The sequence below is a fragment of the Drosophila obscura genome, unplaced genomic scaffold, assembly GCF_018151105.1.
Source record: "Drosophila obscura isolate BZ-5 IFL unplaced genomic scaffold, ASM1815110v1 contig_185, whole genome shotgun sequence".
Lineage (NCBI taxonomy): Eukaryota > Metazoa > Arthropoda > Insecta > Diptera > Drosophilidae > Drosophila > Drosophila obscura.
This window is the reverse complement of record NW_024542773.1, coordinates 640,929-668,496: the sequence shown is the minus strand read 5'-3', so window position 1 is coordinate 668,496 and position 27,568 is coordinate 640,929. Positions and strand designations below refer to the sequence as shown.

Genomic DNA, 27,568 nt, shown 5'->3' with positions numbered 1-27,568 from the left:
CCGTCACCCCTCCTGTATTTATGTATATTGTTCACATATATTGTACTCGTATTTTATTCTGTGGATCAGAGTGCAATTTGACAATTTGTCGTATTTCTCCTGTGGTGTGTGTGTGTGAGGGGGATTATATTGGAAAAAAACGGGGGAAAAAAGCTGTTGCTTAAGTTCTAAAGAGCAGTGAGGAGAAGGAAGGAATGGCGATGAGTTCATTCTCATTTATTCTTAAGTTGGGTCACACTGTGCGGCTCCTGTGTTTGCGCATACCTTAGATAGTCAGAGAGAGCTTTGGCAACCTTTCAGGGAGTGTGGCAACGCTGGCGAGTAGTGCAACAGCACTACACAAACGGCATGGCAATGAAGTCTCGCAACTAAAAACTGAATGAATCTACGAAGAATGAATGTATGGAGAATCAATTAAAGGATGAAGAATGATTTAAAGGATGAATAATGAATTAAAGGATGAAGAATGAATAACAGGATCATGAATGAAGGCAGAATGATTATTTAAGATCCCAAACATAATGCAGTAGAATGCAATCTCTTTGCCTATCCTGACGAGCCTACTCTCTTATGCTCTCATTCGCTTCGTTACAATAAGTTCTGTCTTTCTGCCCACCTTTTTCCATTTATCAAGCGAGATATATCAGAGATACATACGGACGTACACATGTATCTGTATTTCGATAATTGAAATGCAACTTTATTTATTTATTGTTCAAGTGGCAAAAAACGCATCGACTTTGATTTCTTTGCTCTGGTGCCTTCTTCTTAATCTTCTACCTCCCTTTCCCCTGCATTATCCCCTGTATTCTCATTCTGCTTTTTTTTTTTGCCTGCAGTTATACCCTTTAAAAGGGTATGCGAACTATGCAGAAGAAATCATGCACACACATTTATATGTATGTATATATTCTTGATCAGTCTTTAATCAGGCTTTAATTAATGCAATAGAAATGATCGTGTCTGTATATCATCAAATTGAAACCAATTCGGATAGATATACGATATAGATATAAGAGCCAATCAATTTGGAAGTGTAGCTACTGCTTCGCCTCTGCCGATCTTTCAGATTTCTCAGATTTTTGTCTCAAAAATGTCTCAAATGTCACTTGAAATTTCATTACGCATGCGCGCGAGTGCTGACAGCAGCAAATCAACGCCTGCCTCCTCCCTCTACCTCTCGCTCTTGTTCGCTTTCTGTTGTTTTTTTTTTGTGTGACTGTACTTTGAAGTGTTTTGATTTCTGTTGTTTCTCAAATTAAAAAAAATTAAAAACAACAATTGATAAAAGCCGGAGGCTCACGCCTTTTGTTTCTTCTAATTCCATTTATTTTCTTTATCAAAACTCTTCTCTTTGTATTTTTTTGCTGCAGCTATTTCTTTTAACCCATTTTATCATATTCTTTTTCGATTTCCCTTCTTCTTGCAGAGAACTACAGGATGGCACACTCAAAGATCACAACTTAATGGATGGTTCCAAGATCATTTTAATACCAAATGTCGAGACAGGTTTATTGGTAAGTTGCTTTCACTTTAACACACGAATATCGCGATTATTTTACATAGAATACACGAAGGACAATGTATAATGTATAAAAAATGGAATCAAGAAACAACAGGATTTGATTGACTTTATAAATAAAATTCTAAGCTTAAAATGTAGATTCAATGGGTGGTTGGTTCACTGAAGATTCATTTAGGTCTCGCGATAAATGGTGGCACCTATTCAGTTTGGTTTTTATAGCCAGGAATACCGGAGAATTCTGTAATTCGGAGCGAAATCGACAGGCGGACGATAGATGGACTCCGGCGGTCAGACAATAGTTGGGACTCTTTTGCAGTTATCGATATTACCTTTTGTGCAGTCAGCGAGTTAGTTAGCAGTCAGAATTCGCTTGCTTTTAATGAGAATTTAATCCCTTATTTAGTCTCAATTTTTGGACTTTTGTGACTAATTCTATTCCAAATTCAAAATCGAGCTGGCATTTGCATTTGCGCATTCTACTCGATTGCTGTTGATCGTTTTCATGTGTTGTCATTTGTTCGTTTGCCAAAAGCTGTTTGACATTAATTAATTTGAATTTCTTTGCATATTTATTTTATTACACACAACACACACACAACACACCCACATGCACAAACACACTGGCACACAGACATTTTGTTGGTCGTTTTGCGATTTGGTCTCTTAACTAAACGGGTTTTTAGCCTACTTTCGGATGGAGTACACACACCTCAAGCAGCATTTGCAGGGGCAGGGGGCGGGGCCATGCAGGCCTTAAATTAATGACAAATTCCAACTCGAATCGAAGTAAAACTAGATTGAAACCTTTATTTTTATTCGGGTTTGGATCGCTTGACAGACAACGATGCTTCGTCTTTGGGTTTCCTATTTCCAATCATGGAAACGGTTCTCTTTCTCTCTCTCTATCTGTATGTCTTTTTCTCTCTTTCTACCCTTTGAAGGTTTCTTTGTGTTGCTTCTTTGTGCGTTTTTATTTTTATTTTTTGATGAGAAAGTTTTTGGCTAAAATGGAAAATTTATGCGACAACCAACGCCATCTTAAAGGTCAAGTTTGCATTTGTATGCGCGTCATGGCTCTGGTTTTGCCCCTCCCTCTCCCTCTCTCTCTCTCTCTCTGTTGCGGCAAGCAGTGCGCGTAAGCAGTGTGTTTGCATGGCAACCAAAGGGGAAATACGGATTATGCTAAGATAGTTGTAGAGAGAGAGTGGGGTGTGATGGGAGGGGGGAGGGAGTAGTACCATCTCTATTTAATCTCTCTCTCTCTCTCTACCTCTCTACATCTCTTGTCTGCCGTCGTATTCTCTTTTTCTCGACTCTTCTCTGCACTTATTTTTTGTTCCCACTTTATCTTCCACTTGTGCCCTACTTTTGTGTCGTGTGTAGTTGCGGCACACACAACCGTTTGATGTACCGTTTACCGTTTGGAGTTATGAGCCGCCGGCCAAGTCCATAGATCTCTTGGCTCTCTGGGTCCATTCTCTCTCTCTCTCTCTCTGCATTGCAAAATATGCTATGTACTGTTTGCCTGCTCTGATTGCAGCCCCATCCTACAGTAGCAGTGCCACATAACCGTTGATCGCGTCCGTCTATCGTTTATTGTCTATGCCGTGTCAATCGCCATAAATCTTGAATGAGACACTCTTCTCTCTGTCTCTCTTTCTCTGTCTCTGTCATTTTATTCATCTGATTTCATTTTGCTATATCTTCAAGCATTTCCTTCCTGTCTTCCACATCTTTGTGTCTAAATTCCCTCAATGTTCATGGGAAACGTGTGAAATTGGTTTACTTCATTGCCAGAGAAGATGCGCGAACATCAAGAAGATGATAAATTACAAAAGCATGGGAGCAAAAGATCTCAACATCTTAGAGCTTCCAAAAAGTCCAGACTTAAACATAAGGAATAAGGAATTGAGAAAGCCTGAAGGGAAACACCACCACCAAGGAAACGGCACATTTCAAATGATGGAATGGGTAGAATAAATAGAAGAATGTGATTACTAGAAATTAGAAACACTCTCTTGGAATACCCTTGGAAACACGGAACCGCTAATGAGATATACTGGGAAAGTTACACAAATCCCCCCGATATCAAAATGGATATTGGAATATGGAAGTGTATTATGGTATGGAATCAGTTGAATGAAACGTGGAACCGTTAAAACATACATATATAAGTCCCTTAGATCCAGTGATTCCCCAGTTTGGAAATGAAACAGGAAACGCCCGAAACATTACATCATATACAGCATCATCAAATCCGCGATAGCCACAAATAATGGATAAGGAATGCTACTATGTTATTGAAAATTCAGAATGAATCAGAGAATCCCAAAGACTCATTTGATTCGAACCCTCGAAATCATTGAAAATGTAACCAAATTCGCAGAAATATTTAAAATTTCGTCGGAACCCCAGCTCCCAGGTCGGTGTGTGGTGGGGGAGGCATTTGTTGGCCATATTTATTGCATTTCATATTGCATTCAAAGCACACTTGTAAACGTGTGGCTGTGTGTGTGTGTGTGTGTGTGTATAAATATATAAAATTTCATGCAATTTTCGTGATGTGAACAAAGAAATATTTTAGCGTGCACGAAAAATCCATAAAAAAGATCCAAAGCACAAAAACAGAAGTTAAATTTACATACGTATGTAAATAACGTTCGCATACATGTGTGCACATAATCAGCACATATGAAAAATCGAGAAAACAAATGGCAATAAAAAACCAATATAGAAACAAATGAATATTGCTATAATTTTTGGGAAGATCCTGCATAAGTCTCAAATGGATACGCGACTAAATGTAGCTAAATTATCCCTGTTTCACATTCTATTCACATCTAATTATTCCAACGATGACCGCAAACGACAGCTTTACTTTCCTAGAAAGCACAAGCCAAGCACCAGAGCCCCGAGGCAGGCCCCAGAATATTCACCGAAATTTAAATTCGAGCTCCTCTTCCACTGAGGTGGAGGGACGGGACGGACACTTCTTTGTCTCTGGCTGGAAAGTCAATAAAAAAAGCTGATTAAAATTTATTTACAAAACGAAATGAAATTGCAATATATTCGTGAAAAAAAGAAAAAAAAAAAAAAAAAACCCAGACACAAAAAAAAAAGCGAAAATAAATGTTTAAATAGCCAATTAACAATTTGCGTCTCTTTGGTTGTTCTTTCTGCTGCTACTTGTGCTCTTTTCGGTGTCTCTGTTCTTTTTTGGGCTTTGTTTTGGTTTTTAATTGTATATAATTTTTACTTGTCAATTGTCGACGTTCAGGGCTTGGGGAAGCTGTCTCTCGGAACTGCAGATAGGTGAGAAGTCTCCCCCGTTCCCGCAAGTTTGGTGTGTGTTTCATTGCCACTGAAAAGGTATGACCATGCTAGTGGCAGCTGTTTTGGAAAAGGTGTGACCAAATGCATATTCCTTCGCCCATTTCTTTATCCGCATCTTTTTTTTTTCATAATGCTGTAAGCTTGAATTGATCGTCTTTTTGGAAAGAAAGGTGGACCATGCCATGGACTGTGATCTGTTCTCTGTGTGACTCATGATATTTTGAGTTTTTGCCCCCTCATGCCATTGCCTCCTAATTAGTGCCAAAAAAGAAAAGAAAACAAAAAAAAAGAAGAAGAGAAAAACACTTGCAATTCGGTGGCAGGCTGCTCGTCTACCCCCCGTTGTTGCCGCCTTCCACTCTGCGAAATGTGTGTTAACATGTGACAGATGAATTCGATGGAGACATTTCCATCTTTCTCTCTCTCTTTGGGATGAGGCATGATGAGTAAGCCAAAAGGTGACCGCCAAAGTATCTGAGTATCAGGAGGTATTCTCGTACTCCTTTCCATTTCGTCTAAACAAAAGAAAAGTAAAAGTAGCATCGTATAAATAAACGAGAACATACCCCCTAAATATAGTTGTACATATTTATATATGCAGATATGGATATAGATGCGAATATATGTATGTATATGTATCTGTCACGACATTTGCATATTGCTCCAATTTTATCTTGACACATTCTGTCCGCCCCTCACACAGATATACACAGACACACATCTGTATCCACAGCGAACAAGAGAAATGAGAGAATTATTTCAGCTGCTATTAACAGTAATAATATTTTGTAAAGTTTATTATCGCAACGAAATTGCACTGCTGCAAGAGCGGTAGGCAGATGAGAGGAAAGCGAAATAATGCAACACTTGGCAACAGGCTATATACCTCCTCATCCTCCCCTGATATATTACATATGTATATCTAAAATATATAGTCATCATTCCGCCAGATGATGATGATGGGATACTGAGTGCATACATACATACATATATGGCATGAGTGGGTGCTGTGGGTGGGTAAGTGTATGATGACGAAACTTTCGATTTTGCTTAGTTTTCTATAAATACGAATATTTATTTACACATGTTTAAAAGTGTGTTGCGAGGGTGTTTAACCAAACAAGATTAGATGGGAACGCTGCAACAGGAACAGGGGAATAGCTAGAATAGGAACACTGCTTTGCTGTACAACGTTTTCCCAAAAGCGGAAGGACGATATAAATACCGCCCTAAAGCGTCAAAGGAATGTGTGATTCCATTATAGACGTATGGTTCTACTTCACAGGAGCAGTCTTTAATTCTTTTCCATAAAAGAGCTAAACAGGTGGCAATGGCACTTGCTACCTGGACATACGGAATGGAACAGAGAACAGTCTAAACTGTAGGATTATGATAATGATTATGAAGAAGTATTCTTCTACTCAAATTGGACGACACTTTCTCCCATTGCTGGCTGTTCTTTCTTTTTGGCACCACCAACAATCGAATGACCGTCGCAGTGTGTGGGTGGCGTACACCACCATAACCAAACGAATGCAAAAGAAATGGAAAGGAGAACGGAGGCCGCCGCAATATTCCGAATCATCTGTCGAGTGGTTCCGTTCCGTTCCGATTCGTTTTTATTATTTATGCCATTTTAATGATGCGCTGGCGTTTACCTGTCAAATTAATTACTTTTGCTTTCGGTCTGGCCTTTTGGACAGTCGCAGTCTGGTGTCAAAAATTGTGCCGGGGAGGGAGAGTAGGGGGGATGTTGCATAGATTTATGAAAATGATTTTTAATGGAATTAATCGCAGAGAAAAATGCACAGCAACAGCAAAAGACAAAAGCCGCAGACAAAGGGCGCTCGCTGGATTCTGATGATGATGATGGCGGTGGCAGTGGCAGTGAAAGACAAAGCAACAAAGATGGAACGAAATGGTAGTGGAACAGTGGTGGTGGGATGCTGTTATGGCTTTGTTGGCTCATAAAAAGTGCCAAAAAGCCAAAGACGCATTGAACATCTCTACAGATATATACGCGAATGACGGCGGCGGGTTGTAGGTGTGACCAGACCAGACCACAATTTATGTGTCCTTTGTACACATGTTTGTGTTTTTGGGCAAAGAATCACACAAGAAGATGCCAGAGAAGAATGGGAATGAGTTGGGGGGAGGAAGATGAAGGATGTGGACAGGTTATTAACCAGTAATTTTTGTCTCTTTGTCTTTTTCCCTTGCTCTAGAAGAACATCTTCTGAGATTAGAATTCTTTTAACATTGCTATTGATGGAATCCTTGAAGCTTGCATCAGGGATACTTTCTTTATATTTCATTCAAGAGTTTTTTTTTTGCATCTTTATGTTGGCCCAAAGATGATCCCTTCACAATCATCTTTATCATTTCTCATCACAGAGGCAGCATAATCTTTATCTCCATCTCCACGATGATGTGTCAACAAGTTGTTTATGGAATGGAACGGAAATACACAAGAAAGAAGCAAGAAAAGAAAAAAATATGAAATAACTTTGCTCACTTAATTTCCGTCAATTCCGGTTTATCGGCGAAGTCTCTGCCACTTGCTTCATCTGCAATCTCCCCATTCAGTGAATCGGATCCAAGAGATCTGCAGAAAAAGTGTGCTGTTAGGCGGATGTGCGAGACACGTCTTGAATGAATGGGGAGAGAGATGACTGTACTCCGATGACCCATTCCATTCCATTTCATTCCATGCCAGAAACTAGATATCAAAATTCTCCGATTGATAACATTCCAATCATTCTTTCTCTCTCTCTCTCTACTGTCTGTATCTTTTCTCTGTTTGATCAAAAGTAGATACAAGTATTTGTATCTGTATCTGTGTGTACTATACTGTATATTCATTTATATTTATCATTTCTGTTGAATCGATTCGCAATCCCAGAGCTATTGCCATTGCTATTGCTATTTCTTTTCATTTTGCTGGGGGACGGACGGACTGACCTGTGGGAGGGGCTGTGGGTTGTCTGTGTATGTGTGTGTGCTTTTGCCATTTACAAATTGCTATTATTAGTTGGCTTTAATTGCTTTTGGGGGCATGAGTAATAATTGGCCAAGGAATTCACTTGTCGCATTCGTTGTTCTCCCCCCTTTAAGTAGTATTCGCTGTAATCTCTTTTTATTGGAAAACGTTTATAGTGGCGCTGTTGCTGCTTCGTTGTGGCGCCTTGTGATTCGAATCGATTCGAAGTATATTTTACTCGAGTGCACAGAAAGTTTCCCATCATTAAGGTGATATGATAAAGGCAAAGGCACAGACAGAGACAGAGTAAAAAAGAGAGAGAGAGAGAGAGAGATCCGTATTCCTCCTGGGCATAATTTAAATGCACCGAGAGAGGGGAACCTCTCGCATGATTTCATTCCCCGCGGGTGCTGCAATGACACATACGTTCCACAAACAATAAAATAAATGATTAATAAAATACCCGGCACAACTATACATATATTTGTCTTTTGATAAACTTATTTTTAAGCCGAAAAACCAATGGACAAAACGAAGAAAACAAAAAACAATACGGGGTCCGGTCCAGTTCCCCTAAAACTGTGAAGTGGACGGGCGGCGGCTTGACGCACTGCTTGTCCAGATAATGAAGGCAAACAGAGGGCGACTGGGACTGGCGCCGGTCTTTGTCTTTGTCCCCGGCACTAGTGTACACACTATAAAAAAGAAAGAGGCGCAACTAATACGAGTGATGCCCCTACCTCCCCCCCGACTGCACCCTTCCTGCAAAACAGTTGTGTTTCTCTCTTATCAAACATACACAGGCCAGCGCAGCGCAGCGACCAATTTAATTTGTTACAAATTTTAAAGTGCGCTGAAAAACTTCCATTGGAATGGCAGGCAGGCCACACAAAAAGCTACGCAATAAAAATAATTTCATGGTCAGCAAACACGAACGGAACACACATGTATGTGCCCAGTGCACACACAATGCAAAAACACACGCACACAGACAGCAAGAGAGAGAAACTAACGCAGAAAAAACACACAAAAAAAAGAAAACCTGAAAGAAAAGATTGCTTTGTCCAAAAAAAATAATGTATGCATGTGAACAAAATTTGTGTGTGTTATTTGCGCTTTGATAGCGCTGATTGCTGCTGATCTATCGAATATGCAATCGATGATCAACAGCAAAAGAAGGCACAGGAGGCCTGTGAAAGGAAGCCAAACTGTGGCCAACAGCTGCAAACTGTACGCGTATGTCCCCAAGTGTTCCATGAGCCACCAAGCAGTGCAATATGTAGTTATACTGTTATACTTGAAGTAAGCAAGCAGTGAGTGAGTGATGGAATACACGAGTCGGTCGTCATCGTCATCGTCATCATCATCTCTTTTCTCCTGAAGATGACGGAAATCATTGGTGAAGCGTTAAACCTAAAGACAGATCCCATTATGATGATAGTTATCTGATTTTTGGCACACACAACTAATGCCAACGAAAAAACCCCCTCTAAAACCGGTTCTAACACGGAGTTACATCCAAACCAGCAAAACCATAAAACCAAAAAGACGAACAAAATACAGAGAAGAAACAAAAAATCCACTCAATTTGCACAAAGTTAATAAATTACAGCATTGCCGCCTGCTTTTGCCTTTGCCTTTGCTTTGTTGATGTTGTTTTAAAATTTGAAAATTTCGATTTTGCTGCTGTCGACGACGCAAACGCAGACGTTGGCGTTGACGCCGACGCTGACGCTGGGGAGGTGACGTAAGTTGCGTGCGACGACGTCAGTTGACCTTGGTACAGTTAGCCAGCGGCAGCCATGGATACAGTCACAGTCACAGTCGCACGCAGCAGCAGCAACGTCACCAAATAGGCCTGAACCCCATTGACGCTTTCTGGGCCTCTGGGATACACTTTCTTGACAGAAGGGAGATCATGGATGGATGCTTGAAGAAAGCAGATGAGACTAGCGAATATCTGGAATCTACTAGGTCCTTAGGTTTCCTCTTTCTTTCTGTACAATTATCCTGTTTGATTTGGATAAATATTTGATCATTGCAACACGATCGGAAAGTAGAGGAAACGCAGACGTTGTCTGCTTCAGCTTCCAAGCAGAATTGATCGAGATTGATTTTGATCCACCTATCTGCAATAGAGGGAGAGTATCTAAAGTTTCGATCTCACCGAAGAATTACCTTTTATTGGTTGTGTTTGTTGGTTGTTGGTTGCTAGGCCGCACTTTTGGGGGAAACTTTTTGGTAGGGTTGCATAAGGTCTGCTAAGCTGCGTCAAATGTGGCAAAGGGAAAGTAGCTACACACGTACCTACATCCATATACTCGTATGTACATACATATGTACATATGTATGTATGTATGAATGTCTGCATAAACATCGTCATTGTCGTTTTCCATCTGAAACTGAGTTTCAGTTGAGTTTCGTCTTGAGCTTTTTGTCTTCATTTGAATATTATTGGGTCACTGTGTCACAGAGGCAGAGACCCAGAGCCCCAGAGTCAATAAAAATAACCCCCAAGCGGGGCTTTCCCTCCCTCCCTCTCTCTCTCTCTCTTACAAATGCATGTGGCAGATACATATATAATTATACATCTGTGTGTACATCTGTATCTGGATATATGGTATGGAAATGATTAATTAACCGCAGACCCCAGCGTCAAACCTCTGAGTCGCACTTGAAAGCCCCTTTTGTTCTGTGTGTTATTTGTGGGGTGAGGAGGAAGGCGGCACAATGAAATTTCTCCTGGAACAAGGATCAACGAAGATCAGGCGCACAGTCAGTGCAGGGATCTCTACGAGAGATCGTAGATCAATCTGTGGAATGTCCGTCCAGGGGGATCTCACTGTAGTACGCGTTACTGTTGCTTTATTTGAGTAGAGAAAAAGCAACAAAGGCAGTGCATTGAATCACGTAGTAGAAAAACAGCAACAAAAGCAAATATTATTGGGTTCTGAAAAAGTGGGGGTTCGTTTCTGTTGCTGGAATGTTGCGGTGTGGCAGGAAACGGGAAAGGAAAGTATATAATGTATATGTATATTCCACAGCGTACCGAATTTTTGTGATGTAACCTCAACTCACCTGCAGAGAGCAGGAAGCAGGAGAGGGATAAAGCAGTGCGTCAGAGAGAAACACCAGTTAAACAGTTAGGCAAGCAGTCCACTGAACAGTGGTGGGAAGGCAGGGCAGACTGTTAAGCAGGCCAATCAATCCAATAATCCAAGCAGTTGGCTTCCCCAGTTGGATTTCGTTTCCCAAAGATCTAATGTACAAACATAACTAATTTTCTATCTTTCCTTCTTACCACTTCTCTTGCAGGCCCAGCGTCCGGAGAACACTGTGATGCAGGCCCTAGAATCGCTCAACGAATCGCAGGTCAATGACTTCCTCAGCGGCAAGACTCCGCTCAATCTGAGCATGCGCCTGGGCGACCACATGATGCTTATCCAACTCCAGCTGAGCACAGTCAATCCGAGTGCCGCCACTGTGGTCTCCGCCTCGGGCGGTGGTGGCTCCGTCTCTGCTGCTTCCGCTGCTTCCGGTGGCAGCTCCTCGTCCACCAGCTCCAGTTCCAGTTCCAACGCGGCGACTTCTGCAGCCGCCGCCTCGACATCCCTTTCGAAGGCCGGAGGCGGCTCCTCTTCCGCCGCCGGGTCACAAGCAGTGTTTGTGGGGGGCGTTGGCTCCTCGAACAGTAGTTCATCATCGCACACCCGTGCTCGCCCCTCCGGCCAGCGCCTGGGAAAGATCGGCCATGGCCACGTGCACAGCCATCAGCATCCGAGCCTGCATCACGGCTCCTGGCACGGCCACGGGCATGGCCATGGCCATGGGCATCACCATCATCATCACCACCACCATCACCACCATCACCATCACAACGCATCGGCGGTGGCCGCCGGCACCAGCGGGGGCATGTCCTCGCTTCGCAAGATGTTCGTTGAACTACCCAGCTCCAGCCCCAGTCCCAGCACCAGCTCTATTTCGAGCTCCAGCTCCAGTTCGGGAGGTGCAGGATCGAGTGCTGCCACTGCCGGTGGTAGCCACCGGGCCGGACCGGGGGCAAGCAGGAGAGCCAGGGACAGGGTCAGAGTCAGGGTCAGGGCCTCATCAATGCACCCGATCTGAGCAAATTGCTGATCAAGGGCGGCATCCAAAACATTGTCAAGAGCTTTGCCCTCAAGGAGACTACGCGCACGACAGTCAATGGATCCGCTGCAGGTGCCGCTACCGGCAAGAACCTGCTGGAGCAGTCGCCCATCAAATCGCTCTCGAATCTCGTGTCGAGCCCCATCAAGATGACGGCCATCAAGAACATTCCCTCGGGCTCGAGTTCGAGTTCGAGCTGCAGCTGCAGCTCCATCGCGTCCCCGGCCACGGCGCCAGCCTCCACATCATCGCCCAGCTCCGTCTCCGCATCTTCAGGACCATCGGGTGGCGGGGTCTGCAGCAGCAATAGCTGTCAACAGGATCCGATAGCCGCCAAGCTGACGTCGTGCCTCTGCACGCGTCTGGCCACGCCGCCAGTTGGCCAGACGACGGGGGATCATCCGCGGCTGCTGCCTCCACTACTGCCCCTGCATCCGCCACTGCTGCTGCCACTGCCCCAATGTTACCCAGATCCAACAAATGCCCCGACAGTTGCATTGGCTTCGCTGCGTCCCGCTCCTCGGCCACGTCGAACGGCAGTAGCAGCAGCAGCGGCAGCCTCGGAGTCACCTTCTCTGGTAACTCGATGATGCACAAGACGGGCAACAACCGCATCGCGCGCTCCAAGCACCGCCACTTCCATAGCCACAGCAGCCAGAATCAGTTCTACCAGCAGGCGTGTGTAAATGCCGCCTCCTTCTCCGCCTCAGGATCGGGATCAGGATCGGCATCGGGATCGGGATCTGCCTCGCGCCGCAAGCAGGAGCAGGCTGGTGCAGCAGCACCCACAGCTTCCACAGCAACAGCCCCCCAGGCCACCGTTTCAGCCTCCTCAGACCCGGATGAGGCATCACTGGGTGTGTCCGACACCCGGACACTGGCCGAGGCATCGCGCAATCTCACCCAGACGCTGCGCAAGCTCTCCAAGGAGGTGTTCACCAACAAGATCGATCTGTCCGGTGCCAGTGTGAGCAGCTCCAGCAGCAGCAGTGGTGGCGGCTCCTCGGGGTCCGGCGGCAGTGGTGGCAGCCACGGGGCCGGTGGCTCTTCTGGGGGTGCAGGCGATGAGGCGCCCAGGAAGGGCGGCTCTGGGGCCGTCATTGAGTCGATGAAGAACCATGGGAAGGGCATCTACTCCGGCACCTTCTCGGGCACCCTCAATCCCGCACTGCAGGACCGCTACGGTCGCCCCAAGCGCGACATCTCGACGGTAATTCACATTCTCAACGATCTGCTGAGTGCCACGCCCCAGTACAGCCGCGGGGCGCGCATCAGCTTCGAGGCACCCAGCGGCACGGGCGGTGGCTCCTCCTCCAGCGGATCCGGTTCCTCGTCTGCATCCACCTCCTCCTCTGCAGCAGCAGCAGGAGCTGCAGTCAGTGGACTGCACCACGGATCCCGCGGTAAAATTGTAAGTGCAGAAGAACCTCAACCTTTCCATTGGGACAATGAAAACTAATCGAATTCTTCCGCAGTACTCATCGAAGCACCACAACTGCGTCAAGTGCAGTCGTGCCCACCAATACACGGCCGTGTCGACAGCCTTGACTGGCGGCTATTCGGCATCGAAGGCATCCGCCGCCGCAGCAGCAGCCGCCGCACTATCCTCAGCCTCCACATCGTCCAAGTCCGTGCACAGCTGCTGCCTTCTGGAGGGCAGCAATGCCAGCGGCAGTTCAACGGCAGCATCCATTCACAGCAATGGAAATGGGAATGGCTGCAGCTGCCGCTATCGCCTTGTGGCCGGTGGGGAGGAGCGCGAACGCGAGAAGGAGCACACGTGCCAGAAGTGCACCCAGGAGCTGGACAACCTCAAGACCAAGTCGAAGATGGACCAGCTGCGCCTGGTCATGCAGCAGCACAAGCAGAAGCGGGAGGCGCGCAAACTCAAGAGCGGACCCTATGCGGTCAATGTCAGCAATGCGGCTGCGGGGTCCAGTGCAGGCGCTGAGGCTGCGTCCGTGGGCGCTGGCGCCCAGTACAGTGCAGTGAGCGCCCTGGTGGCCACCGCTGCCCAGGGAACTGTCGGAACAGCAGGAGGAACTGCAGCCGGAGGCGCAGCAACAGCAGCAGGTGTTGGTGGAACAACCACAACAACAACAACAACAACCACCGCCACAGCCACAGCAGCATCGGGGGCCAGCAGCGAGGTGCCGCCCAATCACATTGTGGAGGAGGTGGACACGGCTGCCTAAGCAACCTCCCAACCTCAACCTTGTCCTATTTGTTTAGCATTTACTAGTTTATGCTTGAAGTTTGTTCCACAAGCAACACAACACACAATCCACATGAAAACCGATGAAAAATAAGTAAACAAAAAACATAAAGAAGAAAGGGAAAAGTAACAGACTAGAAGAGAAGAGAAGAGAAAAACTTAAGCTTATAATCATTTAAATATGAATTTAGTGTATAACCAACCGATCCTTGTCCTTGTGGATGCTATGATGCTATGCTATGACATGCAATCCACCATCCACCCGTTGCTCTTCCATGTGGAGCCCTTCAACCACACTGGGACGGTGGGGAGAGAGGATTGGAGCTGTTAAATTAATTGTAAGAAGTGTAATTGAGAAACACAAAATCCGAAACAGAAACACAACCACAAGATGAGAATACTTTAGAAGCCACTCCTCTCCAGGGAGAATCCAGGGAGAATCGAGCAGCTCGTATACTAAATCATATATGTAAATGGAATTTAGTTAAATTTGTTTGTTCTATCTGAGGGAAAACCTTTTGAGAAACGCCGCTCTACACTCTAGTAAAGATGGAGTGAGAGAAGAGGGAGGAAGAATCTAAAATGTTAAAATCTGAAAACCAGAGAAATGTAATGAAAAAATGGAACGCACCTAATATTACATACCTACATATACATATATATATACATAATAGTTATTAAAGTAACCGAAAGGAAGGAGAAATTCAAAAGTGAAATTCAGAAATAATTTGATAAATAATAGGATATATCCACATAATGCAAACACGAAGCACGTGGCAGCAGGAGGAATTTTGGTAGGGCTACAACAACCCCAACAAAAAACAAAGAACCAGAAACTAGAATTTACTTTAAGGACACACGCACACACACACACACACACACACATGGCTTTGGCAGCTTTATATTCAATATTATGTTAAAACTTAAACACGAGAGAACGAGGATCGATCGCTTTAACCTGATTTGCCTTAATAGAAAATCGTTTTTTTTTTCCCCGCCTTATTCTATATATATATTTTTTTTTTTGTTTGTTTCTGGATCACGAAGATCACGGACATTAAGTGTTTAAATCGAAAACGGAAAATCGGATGGAATGAGGTGGGTGGGGCGCTGGATAATGAATTATTCTGCCCAACCCATCCACCCATTTAAACATCATCCACAACACACACACGACACACTATTACTATTGAATTAGTTAGTAAGAACCTACCTATGTTTTTCTATTCTATTAATTTTACCTTTGAGAGCACACAACCCTAATGCTATATATATAATCTGTAATCTTTGATATATTGTCTATAATGGCGATTCATTGTCGATTGCAAGTGTATCGTAGTTTAGTTTGCAACAATTTTCGGTTGCAGTTGCAGTTACAGATGGATGCAACGGACTTATCAGTTAATCACTTTGGAACATACACATACTATATACATATTATTGGATGCGTACCCTAATTACTTCTTTTTTTTTTGTTTGTTGTTCAACACTTACACTCGTACTCTTACCCGATTTCATCCCATGCAGATGAATAATGCAATTAGTTATAAGGCAAGTTTAATTCTTGATTTTCGATTGGAGTACCGATTCGATTTGATTCGTTTTTGGGCCCCCTCCACCCGAGTGCACCCACCACTGCAGCAAAAACAACTACAACAAGAACAAGAACAACTACTTTTGATTTCAATAAATGTTTAGTAAATGGTTTAGTTAACTAATTCGTTATCTGTTTTATTTATTTATTATTATCGTTATTATTATGGAATTTTAATTTCAGTTTTCAGTTCTCTTCAGTTCAGATAGAGCTGCATATGTTTTTGGGACGCTGCCTTTTGTTGGAAACTGTACTCAGAACTGTATGTGATGTGCAATACACCTATACAGACACACACACACTCACATGAGAAATGTTTCTTATGGATCGATTATAATTTGATTGAAACGTTTTAGTAATTAATTATGTGCCAATTGCAAAAAGAAAACAAAACAAAAAAGCATATGATACTATATACATATTAATACATGTATGAAAACCCTAGTGAGAATTTTAAATTAAATGTCAAGTCCCCTCCTAGCCCCACCCCCCCTCCAACACACACACACAAACACACACAAAAAGAGAGAAAGAAAGTGAAGGGAAGGAGACGAAGTGCAGGAGCAGGAGGAGCATCGACCAAATTGAAACATTTTATCATTAAAACAAAACAAAAAATAAAAACAACATGTACTATATGTATGGTGGTAGTTATATATATATAAGTCAAAAAAATGATGTGCAATTTATACAGAAATCAGTTTTCACCCTTGTTTTCAATGTTTTCACTGTTTTCTATCTACCCCCCAACTATCCATATGTATATCTCCATATGCATAGGTATAGTACGTATCTAACAGCATATTACCAATTAGCAGTTATAGAAATTAGCCTTAGGAAATACATAATATATGTATGTACCATATAAGTTCTGTGTACGATAACAAATCTAGGATATAGGAATGAAACAATAGAAATATTGGCATGGAAGGAAAATGACAATGGAAATGGAAATGGCGGAACTGTGAGAAAAAGATGAGAATCATCATTCGAATCATGGAAATGAGGGAAATGGCATGGTACTGTACGGGCAACAAACTTTTGTTCAGATAGGATTTGGATTTGGATTTGGATTGATTAGCGGACTCGGTTGGATTATTTCTCAGCATATCTGCGTGAATTTCTAACAAAGTACAAATACACACAAAAACTATGCGATTTTTTTTGTATATTTACATACATATAACATAGTGCAAATATTTATACAACCACACACTCGTTCGATCACCCATTTACCTTCCCACAGCCCCATCCACATCCACACTACCCTTTTTCCTTGACAAATTTTGAACCCCCTAAACATATATGCGCAACATTTGCTGAAACAAACAAACGAACAAAATCTTTAAAAAATTATAAAAAAAAAAACGAAATGAAAACAAATTTAAATTGTAATCTAAATTAAATTTTTGTCGCATTTATTTTGCATAGTTGAAATTTATGAAAATGGAGCCCTTCCCACAAACCAAAAATGAAAAGCGCACATCGAAGGCATAGGCCATCCATAGGGATGCATATACAAACATACATAATATATTTTTGAACTGACATTTTGCGTCTTTTTTGTTGACATCTTTTAAGTCTAAGATCAGCCAAGCTATCGCGGAAGGCAAACAAAACAAATCGATTAATTAATTAATTAATGGAATTAGCAAAATTATTTGACGCCCTTGAGCGGAGGAGGCACAGTTGAGAACATCTGAAACAACTGAAAATCACAAATCACAAATGAAGTTTCTCCCACTCACGTTCCACGTTCCCCAATTAAATATTGACAAAAATATATGTAAAAACTCACAAAAGAGAATCAGTTTAAGAAGATCTCTATATGGATGGTAGTGGTATAATCCCCTAGGTGTTAAGTGGTATAGAAAAATTTTAATTCCAGCATCAAGAGTGCATTCACACACACATCACATCGGATATGCATAGGCACATGTATGATATGTATGTACATCCCATGTATATCTCATAAGGCACTTCACACCAAGGAGTGCACAAATTAGCAGAAATTTGCAATTTGCAGACAAACCGACAAAGTTCTATCGATTGTAACGGTCCACACATGACATGGATTGATGGATAGATATTGATACATATAGTATGGTATGTATCTCTGTTGTCACTGTCAATGTCTTGATAAGATGCTTAGCCACAGTTGACAGATCGTAATATATTATATACATGTATTTTTTTTGCGTATACAATATACACACATACATATGTAGAGGGGAAACCCTATGGTTAAGATAACATACAATATAATAAAAATAAAAAGAATTTTCGTTTGCCATCACTTTTTATTGTTGTGTGTATTGAATAGATGACCGTGAACCTATACATATACACGCAAATATACATATACATATATCTATATAAATACGAGTATATATAGATGTACACAGTTTGCCATAGCCGAAATCGGAGAGATGAACAGGAGCAGACCACACCATTGCATGTATAAAACGATACAAAGTAAGAAAGCGACACAATGCAAGTAAAAGTAATCATCAATAAACATAATTTCCAAACACAAAAGAAAAAACACTGGATGGTGGAGAGTACTATTTTTTGGTTGGGAATGCCGGGGATCATCAACGGCGGCAGTTGCATGCACAAAATTTGCAATCTTCAAACAAAGGAGCTGGAATGCTAATCCAGGAGAATTGAGTTAATCTCTGCAGTTAATTAAAAGATATTATTGATGTTGAATCAGAATTGGGTTTGAACAAAAGGATTTCAATCAAAACTAATCCACTTGAATCCACTTAATTTGAAAAAAATTCTTGAATGAGAGCATTGAATGATTGTCATGTATTGTATTCAATGGAACGCGGTTGAAATTCAGCTGAAATCGATTGAAATAGATTGATAGCAAGTTGAAGCTGATTGAACTAGGTTGATGTTGATGGAATCTGGCTGAACTAAATTGAATACAGCTGATTGAAGTCGGTTGAATTCTGCTGAAATCAATTCCATTCGTCTGAAAAGTAATAAGAAAAGGTAACCAAATGAAAAGTTGGTTAGCAGAACTTAACTTATTAAATGTGTAAATGAAAACAGATTTGATTGAAATTTGTTTATTCTGAAACGACCAATGTCCAACCCACAAATGCCCAGCCTGACAAAAAACATAAACATAACAGATTTCCATATAAATTTGTCCCGATACTATTTTCTTAATTTATTGTAAGTTCACTAATTTAACCAATTGAAATATTATTTTATTTAATTTGATGTGAAAAAATATTAAAATAAGCAAAATTAAACTATTTCGGTATTTTTTGGTATTTTTATAGTTTTCCATTAAAAATTACTCCAATAAGATTCTTATCAAGAATTCTTGAATTCTTATAGGAGATAATAGCAAAATAAAACATGCAATAGTAAATTTGTACCACAAAGTCTCTGAAACACATTGAACTATCTAACAAATGAACAGTAAATTGGCCAAATCTCGGCTAACGGTAAATTTTCAAACATGTATTGACCCTTCTACAAGGGTCAGAATATTTTCATAAGGACTCAAGATATACAAAAAATCAAAACTAACCGGACAACATTTAAGTATTTATTAATTTTTGCGCTCATCTACTTTTATACGTAGTTTTGTTACATATAATGTAATGTATAGTGTAAAGTAATGTATAATGTATGTAATGTCAAATTGTAATTGTAATGTAATGTATAATATTAGAGGAGAGATGTTTACATGTGTAATGGATGACCCCCCCTACACTACTGCATCGGTGCTGCAATACATAGTATAGAGTTTTGGGTGTATGGTTTCTTCTAAGATTTAAGTCTAGTTTTCTTTCCTAAGGCTTCTCTTAATCCAGTATAGGAAGTATAGGATGGGCCGTGCTCACGAGGCCAACTTTCAAGTGCAGTGGGTCAAACGACTTCACTGATCAGGATGCACTTAATATGGAAACTTTTATAATTTCATTTTGTAAAGGTTTTTATAAAAATTAAATTTAAAAAAATTAATTTTTGATAATATTTTAAGTATTTTACATAACATACCTACTACAAATCAATACTTTCCGCACATTTTACGAGTTTTCCGAGTTCATTCATTTGAATTTAGTTTTCAATCTTGTTGATGACCTTCTTTCGGTGGAATCAGAGACACAGAGCAGCGCCAAGAAGGCAAACACATCTCTAGTAGATCCCCGGGTTCACTGCCTGGTATGTTTTATTATTTATTTTATTTTATTATTTACTATGATTTACATACCACATACAATATATTTGATAAGTATATAATACGTATCGCACCCGGATCTCTCCGCGTTCTATCTAAATTTTATTCTCCCATTTGTCATGAGATGTGGGAAAAACATGGAGAGAAACGACGATCGTGCTCTAATGTTAATTCTTGCACTTCGCATAAATAATATTTAATTAGAATTTAAAATATTTTATCTGTTTCCATTTGTCCGTTAAATTTTTTTATATCTCTACCTCTGACTCTCTCTTTCTTTGTTTTCACACCAACACAAACATTTCGCTTCCTTCCGCCAGGTGGAGCACACTGCACGAGGAAGAGTGTGTGTGTGTGCGGGGGAGAGAGAGAGAAAGAGAGAGAGAGAATGAGTAAGCATTGGAAGGGGTAGAGTAGCCACTGCAATGTGGTTATTTAGCGAGTTAATACCTAGAATTAAATTTCGTAGCAGCTTTGGCGAATTGGGATTTTTTCTTTGGAGTTTTTTTGCTCTGCATATCTTCAAGAATTGGCTGATAGTTGTGCAACAATATATAAGCTTTCTGGCATTTTTCTGTTAATAGCATCCAATATGTCGATTGAGTTCTGTTGAAATACGTTGAAGCGGATGGAACTAGGCTGAATTGGATCGAACTAGGTTGAAGCGGATGGAACTAGGTTGAAGACGGCTGTAATCGATTGAATTCGATTTAATGCAACCAAAATTGATTGAATTCGATTGAAAATGTTTGTAAATGAGAAAAAAATGTATGTAAAAACCGCGATTTGCGACTCCTTTTCTCCTGAAGTATTGAATTTTATTTGTTCGTCGTTTGAAATACAGGTTGATCTTTATTTGAACTATCTTGCTTATATTATCGGTGTATTGATCACATTTTGTACTTTTAATTGACATAGAGCTGCTGCAAACAATAATGCGTATGTAGGCTGTCGTTTATTATGAATTTCTTTAAAGGGAAAATTGCCAATAAAAAATGAATTGCCAATATGAAAGACTCAAACCAAGTAAAATCCATTCACTTGAATTCAGTTTCCAATGTTGTTTTTGGCTTTCCTCATGCCGAATCACAGACCCAGAGCAGCCAAAGATAAGCACCTACAAGTTGAGGCTGTGGTGCCTTCGTTTGGGAACTTCTGATCTCGTGGTACACTCTAAAGAGGAATACGAGAACAGAGCAGCGGTGGCGGAAGGGGCAGGGCGAAATGAAAATTTAAACACTTGTAACAGTGTAATATCACAGGAGCTTGGATACGAAATTTGGCTGCTATAGCTCTTTATGTCTCTGAGATACAGGCGCTTACGGGTATAAAACTAGTAGAGATAGACTCTTGTAGAGAAACTTGGATAGACTCTCGCCCCACAGGATTTGAGAAAAAATATTTTAAAAGCCTCATAAAAAACCTAAGAAGAGCCCCTTCCACATAGTTCTGCTGACCGGTTCAACTGATCAATCTATGATCGAAATGCAATAAGGCCATGGTAATAAAAATAAGACCCTGATCGATAATACTTGTACTTACATTTGTATATTCTGTGGCATCGCAGATGCTTCCTTCTGTGCTGAGCTACTCCTTTCCTAGTTATGCCTACATATAAGAGGTGAGTCGTAATTATCTATTACTCTTATGCTGACTCTAATGCTGCTGCTGTTGCTTTTAACGATTTGGTGAAAGAGTCTGCTAGTCAGGACCAGTAAGAGACGCTTCATGCATGTGCAACTTTTGAAGGGGTCAAAGCTTGAAGCCCTAATCACTAGTCTGGATATTGAAAACAGCATGCTTAAGAGGCTTTATTCATTGGTACAGTAAATTAATAAAAAAAACTCAAGATTCATGTAATAGTCGTATTATTTAAATTAAACAATTTATTTACCTTGCTTACTTTATAAGCTTTTGTATGGTATAGGGAAATGGAAACAATACTTCCAGGACTTCGAATGATCATTAATTTTCTTACCCTTATGGGATCTTGAAAAGCAACATTTTTCTCCGAAACAGGTTAAATATTTTTTCTAATATTTTGTAATATTTCAATGTGTCTTGAGAGAGAGCTTGAGAGCTCTGTATTTCCACAGAAAAATATGGAAAAATATTCAGTGTATTCAGATACTGCAATAAAGTATCAAAGAAGGCAGGGAAATCAGTTATTCCCCCGTAGCCATGGCAAGGCCAAGCCGAAACCCAATCTAACTCTTTCCAGCGTTCAGTGTATTGATCGTAAATCGATGATTTCATATAAGATACGGGGTATACTCGCTCATCGATTATGGAAGGCTGTACCATTAATAATAAAAATTATGGGGCGTTTACAAGAGGTTGTCATGACAGTCGCCTGACATTTATGCAACTTTACGAGAAGGAGGACAACGGACTGGCATCACATCAGATTTCCACCCCGCAAGGACGACGCTGAGTCGCTGGTCGCCGCACAGCCCCAGACCGAATGACAAGTCTATCAATTTTTCACACACTCCTGGCGACACCACTAGAAGGGCTGCCAAAGGGCCAACCCAAGACGGACTGGGTGTCGAGAGATGTCGATGTCTGGGCATTTTCCGAGCGATTAGAAGGCCTGCCTGCCTCCTCCTGCCCCGCGACAGGACAGTCAAGGGGTAGAGCTCATCAAAGCCCATCAAAGGCTGAGGGCATGCAAAATGTTGGCTTCATTGCACAATTTACCTTTCTGTGTGCGATCTTGGGTTTTTGTTCGCTGCATATCGAATGCAATAATTTTTGACAATTTGCGAAATTTAAACGTCATGAATTGCAATGTCTTAAATTACAACATCGATAACCCTTCGCTGGTTCGCTTGGGATCTGGTATTTGGTATTTGGTATCTGGTATCTGGGACCTTCGTCCTTCATTTATTGTTGATCTTTTTTCTGTGCCCCGCGGAACTTATCTGAGAAGTTTGCATCTGTCATCCAGGGCAACCGATTCGAGTAAAGTTTTGACATTGGCTCACTTAAATGTTGTCAACAATTGCAGACAGAATCCTTTGGTCCTTAGTGTGGCCTGCGATTGGTCGATCTTTGTCAAGATCGGGCTGAAGAAAGTTGTTTAATTCTTACTTAAAGTTGCTATCCCGCCTCCCCCTCCTCATACTGTGCTTGGCCCAGTTTTTGATTTTGTGACTCGTCTTCCGCTGACAGCTCAATCAGGACAATATCTTATGACAGCGCTACAATCACCGCTCCGAAAACTGTCGCGTCATGCTTGGCCAGCCGCAACAAGGAACAACATCCACATGCACATCCACATATACATCCCCCCATCCACAACGAGAATGTCCCGAGATTTACATGACAAGTCAAGAGATGGGATGGTCTGTGTCCTGTCTGGCTCGGGTCTCGCTTTGTGCATTTCCATTATGTTCCTTTTTTTTAAGGAGGAATCCTCCGAAATGCGGAAGGCGCTGATCGAACCTGGTAGTCGGCCCTGGACAGATGTCAATCAAATGAAATTAACACATCATCATTGGAAAAAGGTACTTGCGAGTGGTTTTTTGCTGCTGCTCTGCTTTGGGTGCCCCTGTCCCGCTCTCATTTCGGGCTGGGAATCGAGCTAGAGTCTTCGATTAGCCTGGGGCGGGGGCATGGGCGAGCTTGTCCGGCCCCGATCCGGGGTTTGCTGGTTCCCCGGTTCCACGGTTCAGCCGGTGGTGGTTAAGTCGCATTAGGCGCTAATGTTTTTCTTTTCGATTTTGGCGATTTTCGCTTTCGCGATTATTGCGGTTGATTGCATTTAACAGAGCTCCGATTTTAATACCCTTCACATGGGCTATACTGTGTTTTGTCAAGCCTAGGATGAAGCGCCTTCCGCCACGAAAAGTATGTGCAGTATTTTAGAGCGGGATCCATGAACGAACCGATGTAGCCATGTCCCATTTAAATATATTTTAACAGCAGATATTTAAATTTATTGGTGTTCATATTAAGCAAATGAATTTTCCATAGATCCGTGCTAGTTCAGTCTGTAAGGATCGGTTAACTGTATGAGGACGTAATCCTCATAATAAAGCAGACTTTTCCACGAAAAATTCAATAGTATACGTCAGGGTATTTAAAACTACGACCCATCAAAACTAGTCTTTCTTTGCAGAGTTTTTTTTTTTTTTTTTTTTTGCATTAATTGAGCACACACACATGGCATGGAAATGCCCGAGGTTGCGATGGGTCTAATGGGATTATGTAATATCATTAATCAGCCGAGTGAAATCGGAATCGGAACTGGAAAGCTGAAGCATATGACATGTGCCACCTTCCACTCAACTCAACCCACACACAAATGCCGCGATAGAGGGAGGAAAACAATGGATATGGCCAGGAGTATGCAGGGACAACACAACCCCCATTCCCATTGCCATTCCAATCGACACGCGCTGCGCTGGCTGTGTCTGTGTCTGTAATTATGTAATTACCGATATGGAATACCGATATACCGATAGACTTTGACCAGCGCATATCGCACTAATTGCATTAAATTGTCCAACACGACAACGATCGCTGACCAGATGACGCTTCCCGGCTCCGCACCATATCATCTCATCCGATCCGATCCCGATCCCGATGTCCTTCTTTTTTGTTTTATTTTTTTATTGATACTTACACACGTGCTTACGCCTAGTCGCTGTCCCTGTCGCTGTCGCTGTCCCTGTCTCTGCTCCGTATGAAAGTTGTTTGAACTATTTTGATCGGTTTACATTTAATTGGTCATGCAGCGTTTTGTCCGAGCGCACTGTAATTTCTTAATTTTCGAGCTCGGCTCGTTGGCATTCGTATGATAGCTGCATCATCGGGGGGTGGATTGTGGATTGATGTCGGATGGTCCCCCGAGGCCTGTTCGAGATGTTGCATGGCTATCATGGCACTTTCAACCAGGTGCAGATAAAAAAGTACAGCGATGCACTGATGTTTTTGTTTAGTGTAAAATGGGTATAAAGTTGGGTCCTTTGGGTTTTCTATTAATGGCTTAATCTACGCTGCTGAGTGGGGACTTTCCTCTTGCATCATTTCAATATGAGCTGAGAATTACCGCGCATACAGCGCCCATGGCTGATCCAGGGAGCAAAACTCCCACTCTTCCCCTGAAACACTCGAAAGAATTCTGTGGAAGTCCGCTTCAATAATAATTACTAAATATATACTACATACATCCAAATGTTCCAATCAACGCTGACCATTTAAAAGTATATTAAATACTTATTATGCAATAATAAAAGTAACAGACAGCGGCACGAACCGCGCCAGGGGAGAGTTGCACAGGAGGAAGAGTGTGAGAGTGAGACAGAGCGGGTAATATCTCTCGGTCTGCAGGAAGGGAGTGTCCTTGTAAGCTAATTATCCATGGAATATGTTGTTGTGCGTCGTTCCCTCATCGATATGGAAATTTCCTGCCACCTTGATTGACAACTGATCTTCATTTCTTGCTCACACTGATCCCGCTGATCCATCTGATCCCTTTGTTTTCGCGCAAACACACTCATAAATGATGTTCATGCGCTGGAATAGGCAGGCCAGGAGAAAAAAAAACCGACTGCATAAAAAAGGAAACATTTCCCACGTAACCGAAGAGCGGAGCAAAAAACTCTGCACCCTCAGAGATCGCAGAGAGAGACAGAGAGAGAGAGAGAGGGAGAAAGCAATGTTGTTGCAACCATAGCTAACAAGCCTGTAATTACTCGACAAAGATTGTTGCCATGTAACACCTTAATGGACTTAACGTCAGGGCCCTCAGGCTCAGGGCCCTGTCTCTGTCTTCGTCTACGTCTTCGCCTCAGAGTTCTGCGTCCGACTGACGTGACGGAGTGACGTTACCCCCCCCTGGCCGGGTAATTTGCATAAAAAATTCAGAAATACGGAACCCAAAAAAAAAAAAAAATGGAAATATGGAAATGAAAAATGGAAATCCGTGACCGTGGCGAAAGAGAGAGCGAATCCTTTTTCGGGCTGGTATTTTGACATGACATCGTGGAAATATTTATTTGTCATCGCCTTGACAAAAGGATTAAAGGCAATCATATTTTACGGACACGGAAATCCATGTTGCACATCCCGGAATTAGCATAGGTCCAATTGGGCAGACCAGCCAGGGGAGTGGTGGGGAGAGAGATGGAGGGCCGGCAAATATTTTGACACCCAGTCCCAGACAAAGACAGTTCAATTATGAGCACACGAAGCAGATCAGCAGATCAGCAAAGAAAGGGTTAAGGGGTTGAGAGTCTGAGGTTGGGATCGGGATCGGGATAGGGACAGGCAGTTGACCAGCCGTCAGGACTTACACGAACCGAATACAATACAACAAATCTGAGCTAAGTCGACTTAGGCCCAGACAACGACAACTGCGGCAAGATCAGCGCACATTCACACTCTTTCCATCCACGGCTCCGTCTTCCCCTTGGGACAGCTGCGCTGGTTCCTCAGTTACTCAGTTCGTTATCGCTGTCCCACATCGGGTGTCCTCACTAAATGCAGCAATTAACTTAAAGACTACCTCAAGACATCCTCATCGGTGAGTCTCGGTGGGAGACACTGAGCGACGCTGAGCGAGGGAGTCAGCCAAGCGGATAGACAGTCCAAGACAGCCTCTAATCGCAAGTAGTTGCACTTCCGACAATTACAGGACGGGACAGGACAGGACGAGCAGAAGAGCTAGGGCCAAGTTCTTTCTGTGGGGGAGTGTGTGAGGGAATGCGGTAATGATTGCGGTTAAGTTCTGCTCCTGCGACTGCTTTCTCAGGGTCATAGCTGGCTGGACATCCGTGATGTTGCCGTCCCATAATTGGTTTTCCATATGGGGGATTTTCCTCAGCTGAGCACTAACAAAAAGCCAGGCTCGGGGCTCCTCCAGCAGCAGTAGCAGCAGCAGCAGCAGCAGCTCAGAGTCCGTCTCCCTATAGGCAAAGGGATAATAGGCGAGACGTCCGATCGGCCTTAATCTCAGTAGCTGCTACGGCCAGCTGCCTACAACCACCGCACTGAACCGAACCACACCGAACCACATTGCACCGCCAAAGAAATTGACATTTGCTCTAATTTAGTGAGTCGGACAGGAGGACAGGAGAGGAGAATACGCTTTGGGCAATTTTTGCGAAAAGGAAATGAAATTGGCTCATCTTGTGACCGGTGAGTGGACAGATCCTTTGTTGCAGTCCGGCTGCTGGAAGGTTTCGTTCCGTTCGGTTCGGTTCGGCACTTTCACGCTTCTTAGACTGGCATCCTCACAGCGTGTGGAACGTGCGGCCATGCCAGAGCCTGAGACTGAGACAAAGACTTAGGGGCCAATAAATCTGCTCAACGATCGGCCACGCATCAACTCTGACAGGAGCCTATTGTTCCCCCTCAAGAGCTCGTGAGCCGAACAAAAGCTAGACCAAGCCGGACCTCTAGACGAATGCAGATCACATCGAGAGTTCATCTCGATTGCCGCATCGGGCCATAAAACCAGAGGCGCCAATTGCGTTGGTATGCAAAGGAGGCGCCGCCCAACTAAAAAGAGCCGACCACAGCGGTTTTCTCTGCCAAACAACTGTCCCGTACACTCTTTA

At 42.5% G+C, this 27,568-nt stretch overlaps 1 protein-coding gene across 1 annotated transcript in view; it reads left to right on the top strand.

Moving 5' to 3' along the window:
* The window catches only part of LOC111071650 (midnolin homolog), a 32,156-nt gene extending 16,291 nt beyond the window's left edge, over positions 1-15,865 (top strand). The window contains exons 2-7 of the mRNA XM_041592676.1: positions 1,430-1,517; positions 11,154-11,799; positions 11,845-11,867; positions 11,915-12,363; positions 12,408-13,395; positions 13,460-15,865. Of these exons, the coding sequence (XP_041448610.1) occupies positions 1,430-1,517; positions 11,154-11,799; positions 11,845-11,867; positions 11,915-12,363; positions 12,408-13,395; positions 13,460-14,179 (2,914 nt within the window). The 3' untranslated portion in view covers positions 14,180-15,865. The remainder of the gene's footprint in view (positions 1-1,429; positions 1,518-11,153; positions 11,800-11,844; positions 11,868-11,914; positions 12,364-12,407; positions 13,396-13,459) is intronic.
* Positions 15,866-27,568: the final 11,703 nt, after the last annotated feature.